The 17,674-nt window shown below is 41.7% G+C and overlaps 1 protein-coding gene and 1 long non-coding RNA gene across 3 annotated transcripts; both read right to left on the bottom strand.

The window, feature by feature from the left end:
• Positions 1–3,434: 3,434 nt before the first annotated feature.
• On the bottom strand, positions 3,435–6,877 carry LOC114629801 (protocadherin gamma-A1-like). The gene has a single exon (XM_028777889.1). It carries the CDS (start codon positions 6,455–6,457, stop codon positions 4,025–4,027), a length of 2,433 nt encoding a protein of 810 aa, XP_028633722.1. The 5' UTR covers positions 6,458–6,877; the 3' UTR covers positions 3,435–4,024.
• A 2,713-nt stretch (positions 6,878–9,590) lies between these two features.
• On the bottom strand, positions 9,591–12,908 carry LOC114629817. Of its 2 annotated transcripts, none has more exons than XR_003712724.1 (3): positions 12,139–12,908; positions 10,488–12,039; positions 9,591–9,738 (listed from the first exon to the last, which is right to left on the bottom strand). It is a non-coding gene; the product is annotated as an uncharacterized LOC114629817 (long non-coding RNA). The 2 variants fall into 2 exon arrangements; XR_003712725.1 differs by having other exon boundaries at positions 12,163–12,908.
• Positions 12,909–17,674: the final 4,766 nt, after the last annotated feature.

Raw genomic sequence — 17,674 nt, 5'->3', positions numbered from 1 at the left:
TGCCCTTCTGCAGCGGAGTTTCCTCTGAACCAGCTTCCAGCACAGTGGGGAAGTCCTGTCCGTATCCCCCAGGGTCTGAGACGACCAGTAGTCACCGGACCCAGAACACCGAGGAGAGAGAACTATCAGGCAGCTAGATTGAATTTCTTGCGTCTTCTCTGACCGGAAGCTGCGGACAAACTACCAGCCTTTTGTGTTGTGCCAGCTCTTCAGTGGGATTGGTTGGCTGCCTTTTACTCCTTAGGTGGTCAACAGCGACGCTCAGAGGTCTAGCCAGTTTCTGCACTTGTTCAAAGCAAACCCACGTCTGCCTGTGGCTTTTAAGTTGCTCTCAAGAATGACACACTAAGACACAATTTTATTTACAGTAGAAGCACATATTTAAAAGTAGAGACCTTTTTAGAACTAATAAGGAAGTTGTAAACATTGTAACCTGACAGTGGTTGCTACGAAAGTATTGTAGAATGTTTAAGGCTTAAACCTAGTGCTATTGGACATCTCCCACCTTAAAAAAAAAAACAAACAAAAAACAAAACAAAAACCAAAACCTATGCTTAGATAAAATGATCAAATTTAAAGCATTAGCTACATTTTCTTATAAGGTAAGTTTTTTGAAATTTTTTGCTCAGTTGCAAAGCATTTAACTCCAGTACTTCATACTTAAATTGTTGTTAGACACAACAGCATGTGCGCCCGACACAAGGTTTGATTGAATCTTGCTTGGAAACCAGTTCTCAGAAGCTTTTAGGGTGAGAAAGATGTGGGAAAATAAAGAGGATATTATTAAGGAGTATTGATGCCGAATTTGGTGAAAAACACTTTGCCCTGGGGACACACAGAGGAAGGAGACCCAATTTATGTTTGGGAGTCAAAAAGCGACCTTTCCTGAATGCCACTTCCTTAGATCCTGAAAGGTAGGATGAGCCAAGAAGAGGCTGAAGTAACACTGAAGAAATCAGAACCAATGCTTGGAGCTGAGAGACAGCCAGGAACATTATGGAAACTGGTGGTGGCTATATTGACAAAAGTTCGGGCAGGCAGGGTTTACAGACAGGATTACATTAGGAATCAGTCACTCAAAGTTGTCTGAGACGACTAAGCACTCTCTCCCTTCCATACTTAATGTTTACTAAGGTGGTACAAGATGACGCCATGGATGTCTTCTTACTCCTGTTTGGCTTACATACACATATAAATTTATAAATAACGCACTTATTTAAAAATACATTTTGAAATATTTCAAGCATACCATAGAAATATTACTATAGAAAGTAATATTACCAAAATCTGTGTATACCAGTATGTTTTATTTATTTATTTATTTATTTATTTATGTATTTACTATATATACAGAAATATTACTATAGAAAGATTATATAGAAATATTACCATAGAAAGTAATATTACCAAAATCTGTGTATACCAGTACACTTTATTTAATTTTAACATCTTACCATATTTAAATAAGATCAATGCTTAGACTTTTTATTTTGAATTATTTCAGAATAATTGCAAAATCAGTACAAATAAACCCTATAAATAGCCACTGCTTGGTAGCTGAGGGGGCTTGGTTCTATATCTGAGGATGCTGGAGTCCCTTGTGTAAAATGATGAAGGACATGCAATTAATATTTTGTACATAGTTTGTCACCTTCCAATTATACATGCTGTCTAAGGTAATGTAAGTAGTTGATGTACACGCTTAAGGAATATGATGTTTTCCAAAATATTTTCAATTTGAGATGTAGCTGTAGGATTGTGCAGTTGGACTTGTGCACTTCACATTTAAAGTTCTGTGCCCTCATTAACCCACATGTGAACATTTTAGTTGCATGCTTTCATTGATGCCATGTAAGCTGCACACATGATGCCCCTTTACTTCTCTTAACCAAAAAGTATTTCTTTATAACCAAAGTACAAAATCAACTTGGAGTTGATGCAGTTTCATTATATCTAGCCTATAGCTCTTAGTAGTAATTTTCCAGTTTGCCACAATGTCTTTTTTTTTTATATAGCAAAATAAAATATTTCCCAAGCCCAGGACCCATCCTGGGATCATGTGTTGTACTTCACAAGGTCTCTGCAGTGAGGAGAATTTGAGTAGTTCATCAGGCTTTACGTTTCATGACCCTGGACTTTAAGATTTGGTCAGTGCTATGTAAAAACATTCTCCCTTGGGTGTGTTAGACTCTGTTGATTAGGTTCAGATTGTGCAGGTCTGGTCGGAGCACATAGGATGACGTCATCTTCTTGGTGCATCCTCTCGGGAGCCACCTGGTTCATGGTCTCAGCACTGATTTTGTTAATGTAGATCACTGGAAATGTTCTAGAAATTGTCTAATTATTTGTAGTTTTCTCTGCTTACTGTTTGTTGATTAATAATGATCAATCCCCTTTGTGCTTCTCCACCATCTTTTACTCCTCCTTTCTTGCTTTCAGTAGATACGTAGGTTGTTTTAATTAGTTCTGTACATTTCTATTTGTTTTATTATTATTTTTAATATTTTACGGACTATCATGTGTGTATGGGAGAATGCCCATGGAGGCCAGAAGAGGATATCAGATCTTCTGAAGTTGGAGCCACAGACAATTGAGAGAGAGCCTCTGGGACCTTCCTGTTTGATCTAGGCTTTCTTTGGGAATCATGTTAAAATCTGGTATTAGTTTCAAAACTGTGTTTTTTGATGATGGGAGCTCATAGTTTTTTACCTGTTTGACAACACTTTTTTTTTTATAATTATAACCAATTAGTTTCTTAAATTTACAACTAGTGTTTGTTGCCTTAAATATGACTTTGTTGTACTAATGTTCTAATATGACTGTTTTCTTTTGTGCACCTATGCACATGAAGCATTAGTTTCAATATTTCAGTATAAATTTCAGAATCTACCTTATCAACAGATTATGGATTTAAAAAAATCAACCAATTCATTAATCTGTGTTTAAATTATAAGAACTAAGAAAACGTAGAACTGAAACAATTTATTAGTTGAGAGTATAATTTTGGACTCAAGAAGAAAATAAAAACCCTGAAGATATACAAGAACAAAATTCTGCTAAAAGTCACTAGAGAATAAAAAGATTACTTAAAAAATAGGAGAGCCCACTGACAGAAAATTTCTTACTTGTAATAACCATAAATTCTAGGAAGATAATGTGTTTTGAAATTTAGGCTTATGCATTTGTTTTAAGTAGAAGATTGTTTTTAAAAATTTCTCACCTACTCCACTTCCCTATCTTGACAAAATTTCTGTCCATTACCCTCCATTTCATAAGTTACTTAAGGAGATACATTTTTTAAGCACACATAAATTATCTCTTTGAGATTAATTATGAGAGATTATAGAACTAGGATGTTTAGCAATAACATCACAACTTCTATAGATTGCTATCATTTTATATTCACACAAGTAAAATTGTGACTTTTGATGGGTTTCATCACTATCCCTTCTGAATAAGTGGATAGTCAACTCAGAACAGTGGAATGATTTAGCAAGACATGGTGAGAAGTAGGAGACAAATTTGTTTCTAATGGAGTTCTCTTTCCCCTGGGAGACAGGCCTTCACATACACTCCTCATCCTCACCACCCACAGCATGACTAAAGGCTCCTTGCCAAAGCAGGAGTTCCCACTCTCCACCCTTTTTTTGAGGCTGGGATTTTGGGCATGTTCTCCAGTCCCAGAATGTTAATAGGAATTTAAAAGGCTAGGCTACCTGTGTTGTGCCTACATGCCTGAAATCCCAGCCCTCCAGTAGTCTGAGGCATGAGGATTATAACTTTAAAACCCTGCTGGGATACAAAGTGAGTTCAAGGCCAGCCCAGGCATCTTATCAAGACCTTATCTGAAAATGGTAGATGTCACCTAGCATGCACAATAAGCCCTTAGGTTTAATCTCCAGTGGCATGAAACAATAATACGCATCCCCAACCACTACTGGGATATAATGGAATATACTATTTATAGAAAACAGCAAGTATGTACAGCCATGAATTATTTTCATTGATATACCTTATAAGGTCATTACAAATTTACCTGAGAAAATATTTCCTCTTTATCTTCAAGCAGAGACTGGGGTGCTGACAGAAACTCCTTTTTCTCACAGCTCTCCTGGCTGATGAGTGTGTCTGCGTAGTTAGGTTGTGGGAAGATCAGGTGGCTCTTTCGAGAGTCGGCAGTGAGTAAGATCTCATGGGAATAGGTCTGTAGAAATGCATGTACCCCATCAACACCTACAAAGTTGGAGGCAGGCAGGCCAGTCACTCCAGTTGCTGCAGTCTGGAGCAAGCGTGAGGAGTACCAATGTCTCAGCTTGAGTACCAAGAGCACTATTACAAAGGCTAGGAAGATGCAGGAGACCACAGCCACTGCCACCACCAGGTAGAGTGTGAGATCTGAATCCTGGGGATCAGCAGGGGTCCCGATGCTGCCCAGGTCAGCCAGGACGTCAGGGATGCTGTCAGCCACTGCTATGGTAAATGTGACTGTGGTGGACAGAGGAGGCTGGCCGTGGTCCTGCACAGAAACCACCAGGCTCTGCTTGAGAGCATCTCTGTCCAGCAGGGCCCGAGCCGTGCGCACCTCGCCTGTGTGTAGTCCCACCGAGAAGAGCCCTGGCTCACTGGCCTTGAGCAGATGGTAGGACAGCCAGGCGTTCTGTCCCGAGTCTTTGTCCACTGCTACCACTTTGGTCACTAGGTAACCGGGCTCAGCAGATCGAGGTGCTAGCTCCACACCAGTGGAGCCATCAGTAGGGAGGACAGGGTACAGGATCTCTGGGGCATTGTCATTCTGATCTATCATGAACAGACTCAGAGATACATTGCTGCTGAGTTGTGGGTTCCCACTATCACGGGCTATCACTCTTAGCTGCAAATCTCGAAACTGCTCATAGTCAAAGGATTGCAATGCATAGACAACTCCAGTGTCAGAGTTGATGGAGAAGTAAGAAGACAAAGGTGCTCCCTGAATAGTGTCTTCCACCAGGGCGTAAGTCACTAGTGCATTCTCATTGTGGTCAGCATCCTGGGCCTTTACTGAGAAGATGGAAGCTCCTCTGGGGTTGTTTTCAGGAATGTAGACAGAATAGGAGTCCTGTTCGAAAACTGGAGGGTTGTCATTGATATCTGTCACTAGCAGTGAGATGTGAGCTTGGGTGGATAGGGGCGGAGTTCCCTGGTCTGTTGCTGTTATTGTGATGTTGTATCTAGAGCTATGTTCTCTGTCCAGTGTTCTTTCTGTTACTAAGCGGTAATAATTGTCGACTAACTTTTCCAGCTTAAAGGGTAGGTTGCCAGGAATGGAACAAGTGGTGTGACCATTGTTATCAGCATCTTGATCATGCACACTGATAAGAGCAATTATAGTCCCAGGAGGAAAGTTTTCTGGTACTGTGGCAGTGACAGACATGATTCCAACTTCCGGGGCATTATCATTAACATCCAAAACAGTGACCAGCACCTTAGCTCTGGCCATGAGTCCAGCACCATCCTGAGCTTGAATTTCCATTGGATAAACTTTGTATTCTTCAAAATCTAGTGGTTCCTTATTTGATAGTTCTCCTGTGTAAGAATCCAACTCAAATTTCCGGACCACACTGTGGTCTACCTTGTAAAAGGAGTAGGTTACTCTGCCATTAGCTCCCTCATCCGGGTCAGTAGCATTCACCTTGAGTAGCCGAGTGCCTAATGGGACGTTCTCAGGGACTCTCACGTGATACTCTGCCTGAGTAAATGCTGGTGGGTTGTCGTTCACATCTATTACCTGAACATGAATTTGCAGAGTTCCTGAATGTATTGGGTTGCCGCCATCCGAGGCAGTGAGGATAAGGTAGTGGACAGCATCTTTTTCTCTGTCTAGAGGTCTCTGCAGTACCATCTCTGGCTGTTGTGGTCCTTCAGGTCCCTGTTGCACATCCAGGGCGAAGTGAGGGTTGGCGCTTAGCTGGTAGCTCTGAAGTGAGTTTATGCCCACATCAAGGTCTTGCCCGAGAGGCAGAGGGATCCTGGTACCTGGAGTAGTTATTTCACTCATTTTTAATTCTAGCTCTTCTAACTGGAATTGGGGAGTGTTATCATTAATATCAATTATCTCTACTTCGATAGGAAGAAGCTTCATTTCATCCTCCATAAGGATGTTAAAGCTGACAAGACAGGGCACGCCCTGAGGGCACAGCTCTTCCCGGTCTATCCTGCCTGCGGTGACCAAGCTGCCGCTTCGCGGGTTCAGGGAGAAAAGCTGCGACCTACCTCTGGAAACAATGCGGACCCCGCGCTTCACCAGCTCCTGGGTTTCCAGTCCCAGGTTCTTAGCGATGTTGCCCACGAAGGAGCCTTTGTCGGTTTCTTCTGGCACAGAGTATCGGATGTTTCCAGCCCCAGCTTCCAACAGTAGCTCCAGAGAAAGGCACAGTAGCATCAGCAGGCTCCAGCCGGTTTGCTTCTCTGAAATCGCCATTGCTCTCTGGCTTCCTGGGTTTTTTTTTTTTTTTTTTTTCCCCTCAATCTCTTACCAAGGATATTGTTTCTCCGCTTTTCCAAGGGTCTTCTTTACCTTATTTTAGATAATTATAGCAGAGAGTTGTCCAGAAATACGCTGGGCAGTCTCAGGCAGACATTTTCAGTTTGAAATGAAGGAGAGAGTCTAAGTCACGCGTTTTCCCTTTTTCTTTTTAAATTGGGCGTGTGGTGCAGTGCAGTATCCCCCAGGTTAGTGAACAGCGACGCCCAGAGTCCTAACAAGTTACTGCACTCCTTGAAAATGTAATCAGGTATCTTAAGTCCTGGTTTACTGTCAAGTAAATAGCTAAAAAAGTATTTTTTACAATAGTATGTCTATTTATGTATGTATGTATGCATGTACATATGGACATATGTATGTATGTTCACTTCTTTATAGATATGTTGTAATGCACTGTGCCGGAGAACCTGGCAGTCAAAATTATCTGGTTTCCCTGTTTGTTATTCAAGAAATGGTAGCTAAGAGTTCTCTAACTACAAAGAGAAAATCAGCTTTTCATTTTTGTTATATAGCTTGATCATCTGATAATTTCTCAGGCTACAAGGAGCAGTCGAGGATGAAAAGAATATTAGGTGTGTGGTGGTGGGGGATCAACTTTCAGACTTCAGGATAGTCTCCACTTCATTTTCCTTCCATTGTGCTTTGAATATTTTCAGAACTCTGGTACTTTGAAGACAATGTTAAACCATACCTGTATTTCTCTTCTTTTCTGAAGAAGCTATGTTAAGAAAGATTTAAAATTCCCCCAAAGGTAATATATTTTGAATAGAATAAAATTGGGGTTTTGCAATTTCATTAAAAAGATCACATGAATATATAATTTAGACTTCAAACTCAAAAGACAGAGAAGTTGTGATATTATTATTCTTCAAGGATGAAAATAGCCACATCTTTAATTTTAGGGATGCTACAGGGATAACAGGTCATGCATTACATTCTCCAAGAGAAGGAGACTTTCTTAAGCAACAGTATCTTTTGCCTAGGATGATGAGAATGTCGCTTTCCTTCTATTCCTTGTTAGGGAGCTAGAGGGGCACAGCTGCAGTGGTGAGCACACCCTGGCTCGTTTCCGGCTCACTTGTAGGCCCTCAGGAGCAGCCATGAAGCTCAACATTTGGTCCTCTCAGTATGAGGAGAATAACAGAATGCTAGTGGTATGATGAAGGCCAAAGTAGGCGAAGAAGAAAACGGAGAGTAGCTCCTGAGAAGAGAACAGTAAGGCACCCGCTTTACTACAGGATCCTGGCTGAAGCGAGTTCTTGGAAAGTTCGGAGCTCAGTGTGGAGCTCGGATATTTAGAATGGTGAAGAAGGCTGACGATCTAGTCAGCAAACAGACAACCGAGATGAATGAATTGAACCTGTTTTTGTTTGTTTGTTTTGTTTTGAGACAGCGTTTCTCTGGGTAGCCCTGGCCATCCTAGCACTCACTGTGTAGACCAGGCTGGCCTCAAGCTCAGAGATCCATCTGCCTCTGCCTCCCAAGTGCTGGGAATAAAGGCATGCACCATCATACCCAGCTGAATGAATTGAATCTTATAGTTTGAAGAAAAGCAGGAATAAATTCAAGAATCTGGAGGAGTAGCTTTCCAGGTTCATGCCAGTTTTGAAGACTTGGTTCATTTCAGAAAAGAACATCCAGCTGAGTGTTCCTTCTGCTAAATGTGCTGTGGTTGTAGGCCATTCTGAGAACTAGCCTGCTCTACCCGGAGTGTTGGCACAGCTTGCAGATCAGCTGCTGTAACAGCGAACTTTTGCCGACTTTCACATATTTTGAACCACTAAGTGATTATTATTATTATTATTTGGTTTTTCGAGACAGGGTTTCTCTGTGTAGTCCTGGCTGTCCTGGAACTCACTCTGTAGACCAGGCTAGCCTCGAACTCTTGAACTCAGAAATCCGCCTGCCTCTGCCTCCCAAGTGCTGGGATTAAAGGCGTGCTCCACCACCGCCCGGCCCACTAAGTGATTATAACATTCAGTGAAAGATGTTTGTCCACTAAGTGACATGTTGGCAGATATGAAAAGTTGCTTATTACTTTGTTCAAAAACACAAAATGGGAAAATGGTGGTGGATAGCAAACCAACTTATACATAACAATCTGAAAGTGAAATAAAAGAGGTGAAAGTACAAGAAGAAAAAGATTGTGAATAGATTCCAGAACAATGAGAAGAGAGGTGTGAAGATCTGAGGAAGGTCAATTTAAACAGCTGTTATCTCTATGCACTTGGAATCATTAGGCTGACCACAGCAGCAGCTGAGAGGACACTGGGAGCCACTCCTTCCCACAGCCACTAGTGCAGCCTAATGGGAAGGGTATTCCTGGGACGTCAATGCTTTTGTTCTAGTTATGATAGCTACAAAGTAAACCATTTAAAAACATATGAAAAAACTAGTATATGTTTTATAAATTATACATTTACATATACACATGTATTTCCTGCCATTTTGTCATATGCTGAGTGTCCTGACTCAGTTTCACATAGTGGCATGGTTTTCCATGATGGTCTCTCTGCTGAATTCTGAAATACTTTCACTAAGATAAGAAGTGCACTCCAGCCGGGCAGTGGTGGCGCACGCCTTTGATCCCAGCACTTGGGAGGCAGAGGCAGTCGGATTTCTGAGTTCGAGGCCAGCCTGGTCTACAGAGTGAGTTCCAGGACAGCCAGAGCTACACAAAGAAACCCTGTCTCGAAAAACAAAACAAAAAACAAAACAAAAAAAAAAGAAGTGCACTCCAAGATCAGAACACTTAATTTGCTTTGTCATAATTTACTATGTTCAAAAAGTAAATTATCAGTGCCTAATGTCCACTTACACATTCCTGTACAGAAATTATGACTTTGGGATTATAGTAATAAAATGACATTTTTTGTGAAGCATTAGTATAAATTATTTGGATATATAAATATACCAGAGATCTTTTCATCAGAGAGAAATATTTTCTTGTAAATATATGCTAAATTTATGATTTTTTATGTATTTTACTTTACAAAGGCTGAGCTTGGGTGGGAGATAGAGCTCAGCTGATCTGCACATCACAGCTGAGCATGAACAGAGCCCTGGGCTCAATCCACAGCACAGCAGAAATCCAAGGGTGGTGTGCGTGTCTGTAATCCTGTAATCCTAGCAGGAAGTTAGAGTCAGGAGGACAGGAAGGTCGAAGTCATTCTCGGCGTAAGCAATGGGTTTGAGGTCAGCCTGGCTATACGAGACAGCTTCGGATTAAAAAAAAAAGAAGAAGAAGAAAAGAAAATGAAAACAGGAAAAAGTTGAACTCTTAAGTTAATAAATGACTAAGTGGAATATGAATTCATCATAACTTAAAACAAGTTTGCCTCTTGGTTGTCTTAGGTAAACATAATTGTCTTTGCTTAACTTATAAGTCCCATAGCTTTTGCTGATCTTCCATTGTTATATTTTAACATTCAAGTCTTTGCAAATGTTTTAATTTATTCCTTGATAAAGAAGGTTAAAAACTACAGTGTCTCAAGTTACAGTAATTTACTTTTCTTTATCTGACAAGAAAATATGGTATTTGCATTTCAGAAACAATAGAGATGAGATGCTGGCAGCCAACTAGATACAAAAGCCATGAAAGTTTCAGAAAATGAGGAAAGGAAGGAGGGATTTAACAGTCATACGAATTGTTCTTGGAAGGAGAATTTCTGCTCTTATATAGCCAAATTCACAGTTTCTCCGAATCTCAAAGATAGGTATATGGACCTCAAGGGTAGGAACTTAATGCAATAAACATCCTTCATTATTGTAAGGACAAGAGTTTTCAGAACATGTTAATGCATATTAATGCATGCAACATTCTTCCAAAAGGAACTGTGAACTGAAGAGGCAGAATAAAGCACATATAAAAGTATTCAGTACACTGGTAGAGGTTTCCATCCCACCAACAAAAGACGAGCAGAAACAACTTATAAAAGTTGTATTAAGTGAAAATATTCAAACTCACATGGTATGTATTTGACTCCAATACAACATGTAAGGCTTTGTTGTTGGCATTGAAGGCAATATCCAATTGAAAGATGTTTCTGGAATTAATCTGATAGGTGAAGCATCGATTCTACTAAAAGGTGAGGCTTAAGTTGGGAATAACTTCAAAACCATGCTACAGAGACCAGGCTGACAGATGTTCCTAGTGATGGAGATAGAGTAATAGGCCCGGGATGACTGCCAGAATCCTTATGAGGAGAAAGAGTACAGAAACTAAGGCAAGGCTTTCAAAACTAAACCCCCATCTGCCTGGCAGTGCTATATACTTGGTACACTGAAGTCTAGCAATAACTCCTGAAAACTCATGGTAACTCCATCACATAGGCCCTGGTAGGTTCTGACTGAGTCAGGGAGCAGTGCTGCACACAGTTAGCTGTATGAGTCCCCAGGTTGAAGAACCACATTAGCTGGTCTAAAATATATGATAAGACAGTTAGCTCTTGTGCTTCAAGTTGGTGCACACTTTGGTCACCAGGTAGATAGGCTCCATAGTGTGCATTGCAGTGCCTTACCTAGTTGAAGGTGTCAGCCACCCACCATCACTGGGAGGCTCTGGACGGCATTGAGCCAGCCAAACTCTGATTATCATGCTGAGAATCAGTTTAAAGGTAGTCTCCAGGAATACTACTGCAATCTGTCCTTGTTGACATAGGACAGTAGCACTCTCTTGATGCAAAGTCACTTGGTCAGGGAGAGACTGGAATTATGAAAGATCCCAAGCACTGGTCTGAAGTACTCAAGTATTCAGTGGAGGCTTGGATGAATGCTCCCAATCCCTTGGCACAAGGCACAATGGTATACATCTGTAATCCAGCTTTCAGGAGGCAGAGACAGATGGATTATAAATATGAGGCCAGCCTAGGCTACACAACAATACCCTGTCTCAAGGAAAAATAAAGGCTCAGGATGTGGTTCACTATGGAACACCTGCCTAGCATAGAAAAGGTCTCACGATTAAACCTCAGCACCACAAAAAGAAAAGGGAAGAAAGAAAAACAATGGCCTGTCTGAAAAGATGCACTTTGATCGTTTTTGTTGCTGTTTCGTTTTGTTAGCATTTCACCTTGTAGTTGAGGCTGGCCTGAAGCTCTGGATCTTCTTGCTCAGTCTCCTGGAAGCTGGGGTTACAGGCATGCACCATCGCTCTCTGCACAGACTATTGCTGTTGATGAAAATGCTTGGGTAATGCTTGTGCCGCAGAAAAGAGATGGTCATCCTGTAAAGGCACTGATGGCAAGACTGTGCTTTAGAGTCTGCTCCCATTCAGGATTCCATTTCTCAGTAGGCGACAATTATATGGTATTTCTTGGAGGTGAACTGTCCGTGGGATCACTCCTCCTGCAACAATTTTCACCTGTCCACTTAAGCAAAGTTCTCAGTTGGCCTGTTTATGTAATAGCAGTTCCTACCTGTGGACGCCCGGTTGACAGTGACCTGTGCTGCATTGTAGTTCTTGACTTCCATTTCAACTGGGACTTTAGACTGCCTCCAATCTTTTATTCTCAAGATTCCTTTTAAAAAAAATCAAAATCAAGCATTGCTGCAATCTGAGGACAGTAGATTCTATTCTGTATGAGTTGTGAGATTGTATAGAAATTACAGAACTCTACCTTAAGGATGACAATGAGGATCACCTGGAATGGTCACGAGGTGGCTCTGCTCTTCTGCAGGATGGGTCAGCTGCACAGATGTGGCTCAAAATCCAAGGCTTTTTTTTTTCCCCGTCCAAAGCTGTTCTGCCCCATGTCCATCATTGAGGAGAGGCAGTCCTGCTCCTCTGGTCTAGGGTGTCCTCAGTAGCAGTTTCCAATATTTACTGCTGTAATGCTCTCCATTCACTTCTGTAGTCAGAGGAATGATTTCTGAAAGTTACATTTGTAGAGTTATTCTCAGCATTCAAATTTTTAAATGCTGATATTAAGATGCCATCCAGAATTTCCAAAACAGTCCGTGCCACAAGCCGCTGTCATTTAAGTCCAGGCCGATTCTGTCTATATTATTTTCGGTAGAGTTAATTTTCAAATTCTAGTGGCTTACATAATTTCTTTGGTAGAACTGCTTTGTCGATCCAGTCATTCTCAAGTTGATCGGTCTCTGTAGTCGTGGCTAGGTGGAGCAGTTCTCAGCACTCACTCTCAAATTCCTCACATTTAACCACTCTGCCTTCCTTTCAAATCACGCTGAGCAGTAAGTACGCAGTTCTAGGAGCAGAACAAAGACTGCAGAAGGGAGGCGGCGCTTCCTGCGCTCAGTGCGCCTGCCCTGTGGGCGACTTCCTATCCACGCAGCCATTGAGACGCGAATTCAGTCCCTGCAGCTACTCCTAGCTTTCCAGGTAAGTTTAAAAGGCAACACTTCAATCAGTGTCCTTAAACATGCTGGAGATGATGGCCGGGACATACTTAGCTGAAAACAGGAGATAGGACGCTAAGAGATTCAAACCGAGCGCAGGGCTGTGCATTTTAGGGATGTGTTTACGAAAGCCTGCGGGGATCACTGGGTCAGATGGCCACGGACTGGACGACAGCGGCACCCAGAGGTCCAGCGTGGAACCTATCGCCAAGTTGCTTCTGAAATTCGCCCTGAACAATATCAACTACTTTAAGGTGAAGAGTATACATTGTATATATATTTTTTGGCAAGATATCAGTAAAACTATCTTTTCACTAAACTTAAGCGAAGTAATCTAGTCTATTACAGTTCGATTTAAGAAACTTAATACACTTTTTACTCGATTTTTTTTTCAGGTGCCGAGTATCAGAACCAGGATCTTGCTGTTATCTAGACAAGCGGTATACGTGCAGCCGTATCATACCCCACTTTCGGCACTCATTTTTGAAGATGATCTACTAATGAAATATTTTTCTTTGCCAAAAAAAAAAAGTAGGGGTGTATTTGCTACTTTTAGTGGGATACATCTGCAATCCCAGCACTCAGGAGGCAGGAGACTCACCACCAGTTCGAAATTAGCCAGGTCTACACGAAGAGTTCCAAGCCATCCAGGGTGACATAAAAAACATTAACAAAAAGAGTTCTCTTTACTAGAGAACTTATCCACTGTAAAAAGATATATCCTAAAAACAGTAATTGCTAGAGTTGAGACGGCACAGTGGGTAAAACAGCTCACTGGGGAAGCATGAGGACCTTGGTCTAAATACCTAGCAGCCATGTAAAAAGATGATGGCCACACTGTGTCCTGTAACTCCAGCATTGTGGGGGTAGAACAGAAGATCACTGAGGTTTGCAGCCTGCCAGGCCAGCTCCAGGTTCAGTGACAGATCCAGACTCAGGGTGTAACACAAAGAGTGAAAAGGAAAGGGTATGTTACAACCTTCTCTGGCCTCCACACGTATGTACCTGGGCAGGTGAGAGCCTTCCTGCATTGGCAGACACACACAAAATAAAATGATACATTCTTACTGTAAACTCAAACATAATTTTCAATAAAACATTAAAAACACTTATGAAAATTAAAAAAACCTTAGAATTGCAGTAATCTAAAAATTTACCTTTGATGTCTATCCTAACTCTTCCAATATGCACACTTTTTAAAATTCCCCAAATAATTAGCTCTTTTAGGGATATTATTAGCTACTCATGCCTGTTTACTAAAATAACTGTTTACAGTTTAGATGTTTACTGTCTGTATACCCTGCTGTTGGGATCTACCAGAGAAGATTGTCTGGACATGGGTTGAAGCCAATAGAAATTCTTTATTAGTCAGCTAGCTTCTGAGAGGCCAAATCTTTTAAGTTCAGACTTCATTTTAGAGAACCTGACCTAAGTTTGAACTCAAGTAAACTAACAGGCTGATACCTAGCATTAGTTTCCAAGTTTCCCCCCAACAAAACCAGAGCCTAGCTCCAGTCTCTAGACTAATCCCCAACAAGACCAGCGTCTCCAGGTTGCACCCTCTACAAGACTAGTGTCTCCAGGTTATTCCTCCAAAAACCCTGCACCCCCAAGTTACAAGCCCACCTCCTGCCTAATGACCATCAATACAGAGGAGGGCAGAAGTCAAGTTTATGATATGACTCCCAGCACCAGCCAATTATGTTAAAGGCCACAGGAGCTTTCCAATTAGATGCTTGTTCACTTATTCCCTGCTTGCTGCTTACTATAAAGCTTTGCCCTGATAGACATTTGGGGCTCCCCCACCACCAAAACCATTCTGGATGAGTGTGGTGCGTTGGAGGTAGGGGTCCGAGATAGCTCAAATAAAATAAAGATGCTGCTGTTAATTGCATCAGATCAGCTCCTGTCTGTGTTTTGGGATCACTATCATTTCCCTGGCACTACGCTGCTACATTGGGTGTTCAGAATCCCAGTGTAATGGTGAGCCTTTCTCAGGGTGGGCTTTTAAGCACAAAATGTGTCCTAGGTTGACATACTTCAGTCAACAAGAACAGTTAGCTAGAAGTACAGAAGCCGAAAACCAAGGTTAGTACATTTAGAGACATTCCAAGAACTATGGCTTAGGTTGGTGTTTTGCTTTTGGCAGGTGGTGTTGCCTATGTGCTAAAAATGTACAGCCTAAATGGTACTCCCATCATGGAACCAGTTGTGCTAAGGTCTAGGGCCCCGTTACATACCCAAAGAGAAGATGAACCCATTCACAACTGTGTAGGTTCTGATAAATCTAAACAAATAACGGGAAACTAATTTTTTAAAATAATTATTTGTTAGGATTATAAGCTTAAAATTATAACCTAAGCACAGTTTCTCAATCTTGGTATCATTTTGGGCTAGATAATTATTATGTTGAGTGTGTGGGGAGGGGAGCTGTTCTGTGCCATGTTTAACTTTACTTCCAGACTCCTCCCAGTATGTCAGTAGATCTGTTTTCACAACCGTGACAACCAAAATGTCTGGACATTAAATGAAAGTCACCTTCTTCCAACCACTTTCAGAAACATAAGTCTACTGTATTTCCAAGTAGAGTATTGTTGACCCAAGGATAGGTACGTGACCCTGCTAGTTAAATGAAATCAAAAGGCAGACTTTCCTCCTGAGTTCAATCCCAAGAACCACAATAAATACAACTAACTAAGTAAACAAGTTACTAACTAAATAAACAACTAACTAAGTAAACAAGTCAGTAAGTGTGATGGGCTGACTTTGTCAACTTGATTACATCTGGAATCCAATAAAACTCAAGCTGCTGGAAACTTCTGTGAGAGATGTTTTGGATTAGATTATTTGAGGCAAGAAGACTCTAAGTGTGGGCGGTACCTTCTGACAGCAGCACAAACCAAGAGAAGTAGAAGAGGGAAAATTTCTGCTTTTTTTGTTTGTCTGTTTGTTTGTTTTTTCGAGATAGGGTTTTGCCCCGGCCCTTGGGGATTCTACGAGACCTAGGGAAGGGGGGGAGAGAATGATAAGAGACACAAAGAAGAAGCACAAGTCTGAACATCTGATCAAGTGCTTGAACTTAATTGTTCGGGTTGTCTTATAAAGACAAGCAGGGAGGAGGGTCAGGGTCCAGGGCCATCCGGTAGTTGTTAAGTTCTTAGCAAGCATTCCTTAGCCCACACCACTTTCTCATGAGCAAGAGGGCAATAAAACATTCGTTAGGCTCAAGTTGCTAATTTTCTTTCCCAGGCAGGAAGGCTGATAAGGTCTTCCTTTACTCAGGCTATCTACTTAACTGATATTTGCTCTCAGGAAGAAGGAAGTCTTGGCTCCCAGCAGAGTTTCTCTGTGTAGCCCTGGCTGTCCTGGAACTCACTCTGTAGACCAGGTTGGCCTTGAACTCAGAAATCCACCTGCCTCTGCCTCCCAAATGCTGGGATTAAAGGCATGCGCCATGACTGCCCAGCTCTGCCTTCTTGCCCTCACACTTACTGGCAAGTTTGGCCTCTCAGGTGTCAGCCAGCCATTGTTACATTACCCTAGCCACATCCTACAGTTCAGTCTGATAGCCTCTCTTAAATATAGTTTCTCCCTGAAGTAGAGCATTTAGAAAACAAGTGAGCTGGGCGGTGGTGGCACACGCCCTTAATCCCAGCACGTGGGAGGCAGAGGCAGGTGGATTTCTGAGTTCGAGAGTTCAAGGCTAGCCTGGTCTACAGAGTGAGTTCTAGGACAGCCAGGGCTACACAGAGAAACCCTGTCTCGAAAAAACAAAACAAAAACAAAAAAAACAAAACAAACAAAAAAGAAAACAAGTGAAACTCAAAAGGAGACAATACATTTCAGGACCAAAGGAGGCAGATGCCTAAGGAAACCTTTAAATGAGCCAGTTATCCCTAGACTTTTAACTAAAATACTCCCAAATTTTGGCCACTGAGAATTCCAAGAGCATATTTCAAGTTATCTTTTGTGACAAGACTATTTGAGCATTATCAAACTCACAGGGAATGAGATGAAAGGTAATATTTGGATTCTGTTTTTGTATCACTATGGTCTGGCAGTTTCTATGGTTAGGTAAAGCACTATCCAGAGGTCAGCATCTACAGGTATAAGTATAATTAAGAGGTAAAGACTAGGTTAGATTGCTTTGAATGAGGATGGCCCCTACAGGCCATTTTAATTTCCTCTCATGATAAACTGTGACAGTTTACTTCAAAATATTCAAACATGCTTTGTTAGATTTTAGTTCTCCCTTTTTTGAGACAGTGTTTCTTTGTGTAGCACTGGCTGTCCTGGAACTCGTCACTCTGTAGACCAGGCTGGCCTCAAAATCACAGAGAGCCAACTGTCCCTGACTCCTGAAAGCTGAGTTAAAGGCACGAACCACCCAATGTTGTTTCGGGAAGTGTTCATGAACCCCCAAAGACCGCCAAGGAGCCATTTCCTATGTAATAGCATTAGGGTCTCTTTATTATAACCTTGGGTTTGGCTCTTGTCTAGCTCAACCCTGACACAGCAGGACAGGAAGGGAAGGCAGAGCAGCCTCGAACCCTCAGCAGGACAAGCTCTTATAGGAAAATGGAGCCAGTGAGGGGGTGAGGGAGGGTGTGTCTGGTCTGACAAGCATCTAATAGAATGATTATAAGCTGACAGGTGGGTGCTCTGAAGCAAGACTATATATAATCACAAACAGTCTGAAAGTACATCTGAGACAATCAGACTAATCTTTGATTAACTGCTGCTAGGAAGTAGCTAGGGAGTAACTCTGGCCAAGGACAAGCTGTGGGGTCCTTC

The sequence above is a fragment of the Grammomys surdaster genome, unplaced genomic scaffold (assembly GCF_004785775.1).
Source record: "Grammomys surdaster isolate TR1022 unplaced genomic scaffold, NIH_TR_1.0 317, whole genome shotgun sequence".
Taxonomy (NCBI): Eukaryota; Metazoa; Chordata; class Mammalia; order Rodentia; family Muridae; genus Grammomys; species Grammomys surdaster.
The sequence above is the reverse complement of the archived record's forward strand: the minus strand, read 5'-3'. Positions and strand labels throughout refer to the sequence as shown.

Excerpts from the sequence above, each read along its gene's own strand:
- LOC114629801 (XM_028777889.1), bottom strand. The coding sequence starts at position 6,457 with ATGGCGATTTCAGAGAAGCAAACCGGCTGGAGCCTGCTGATGCTACTG.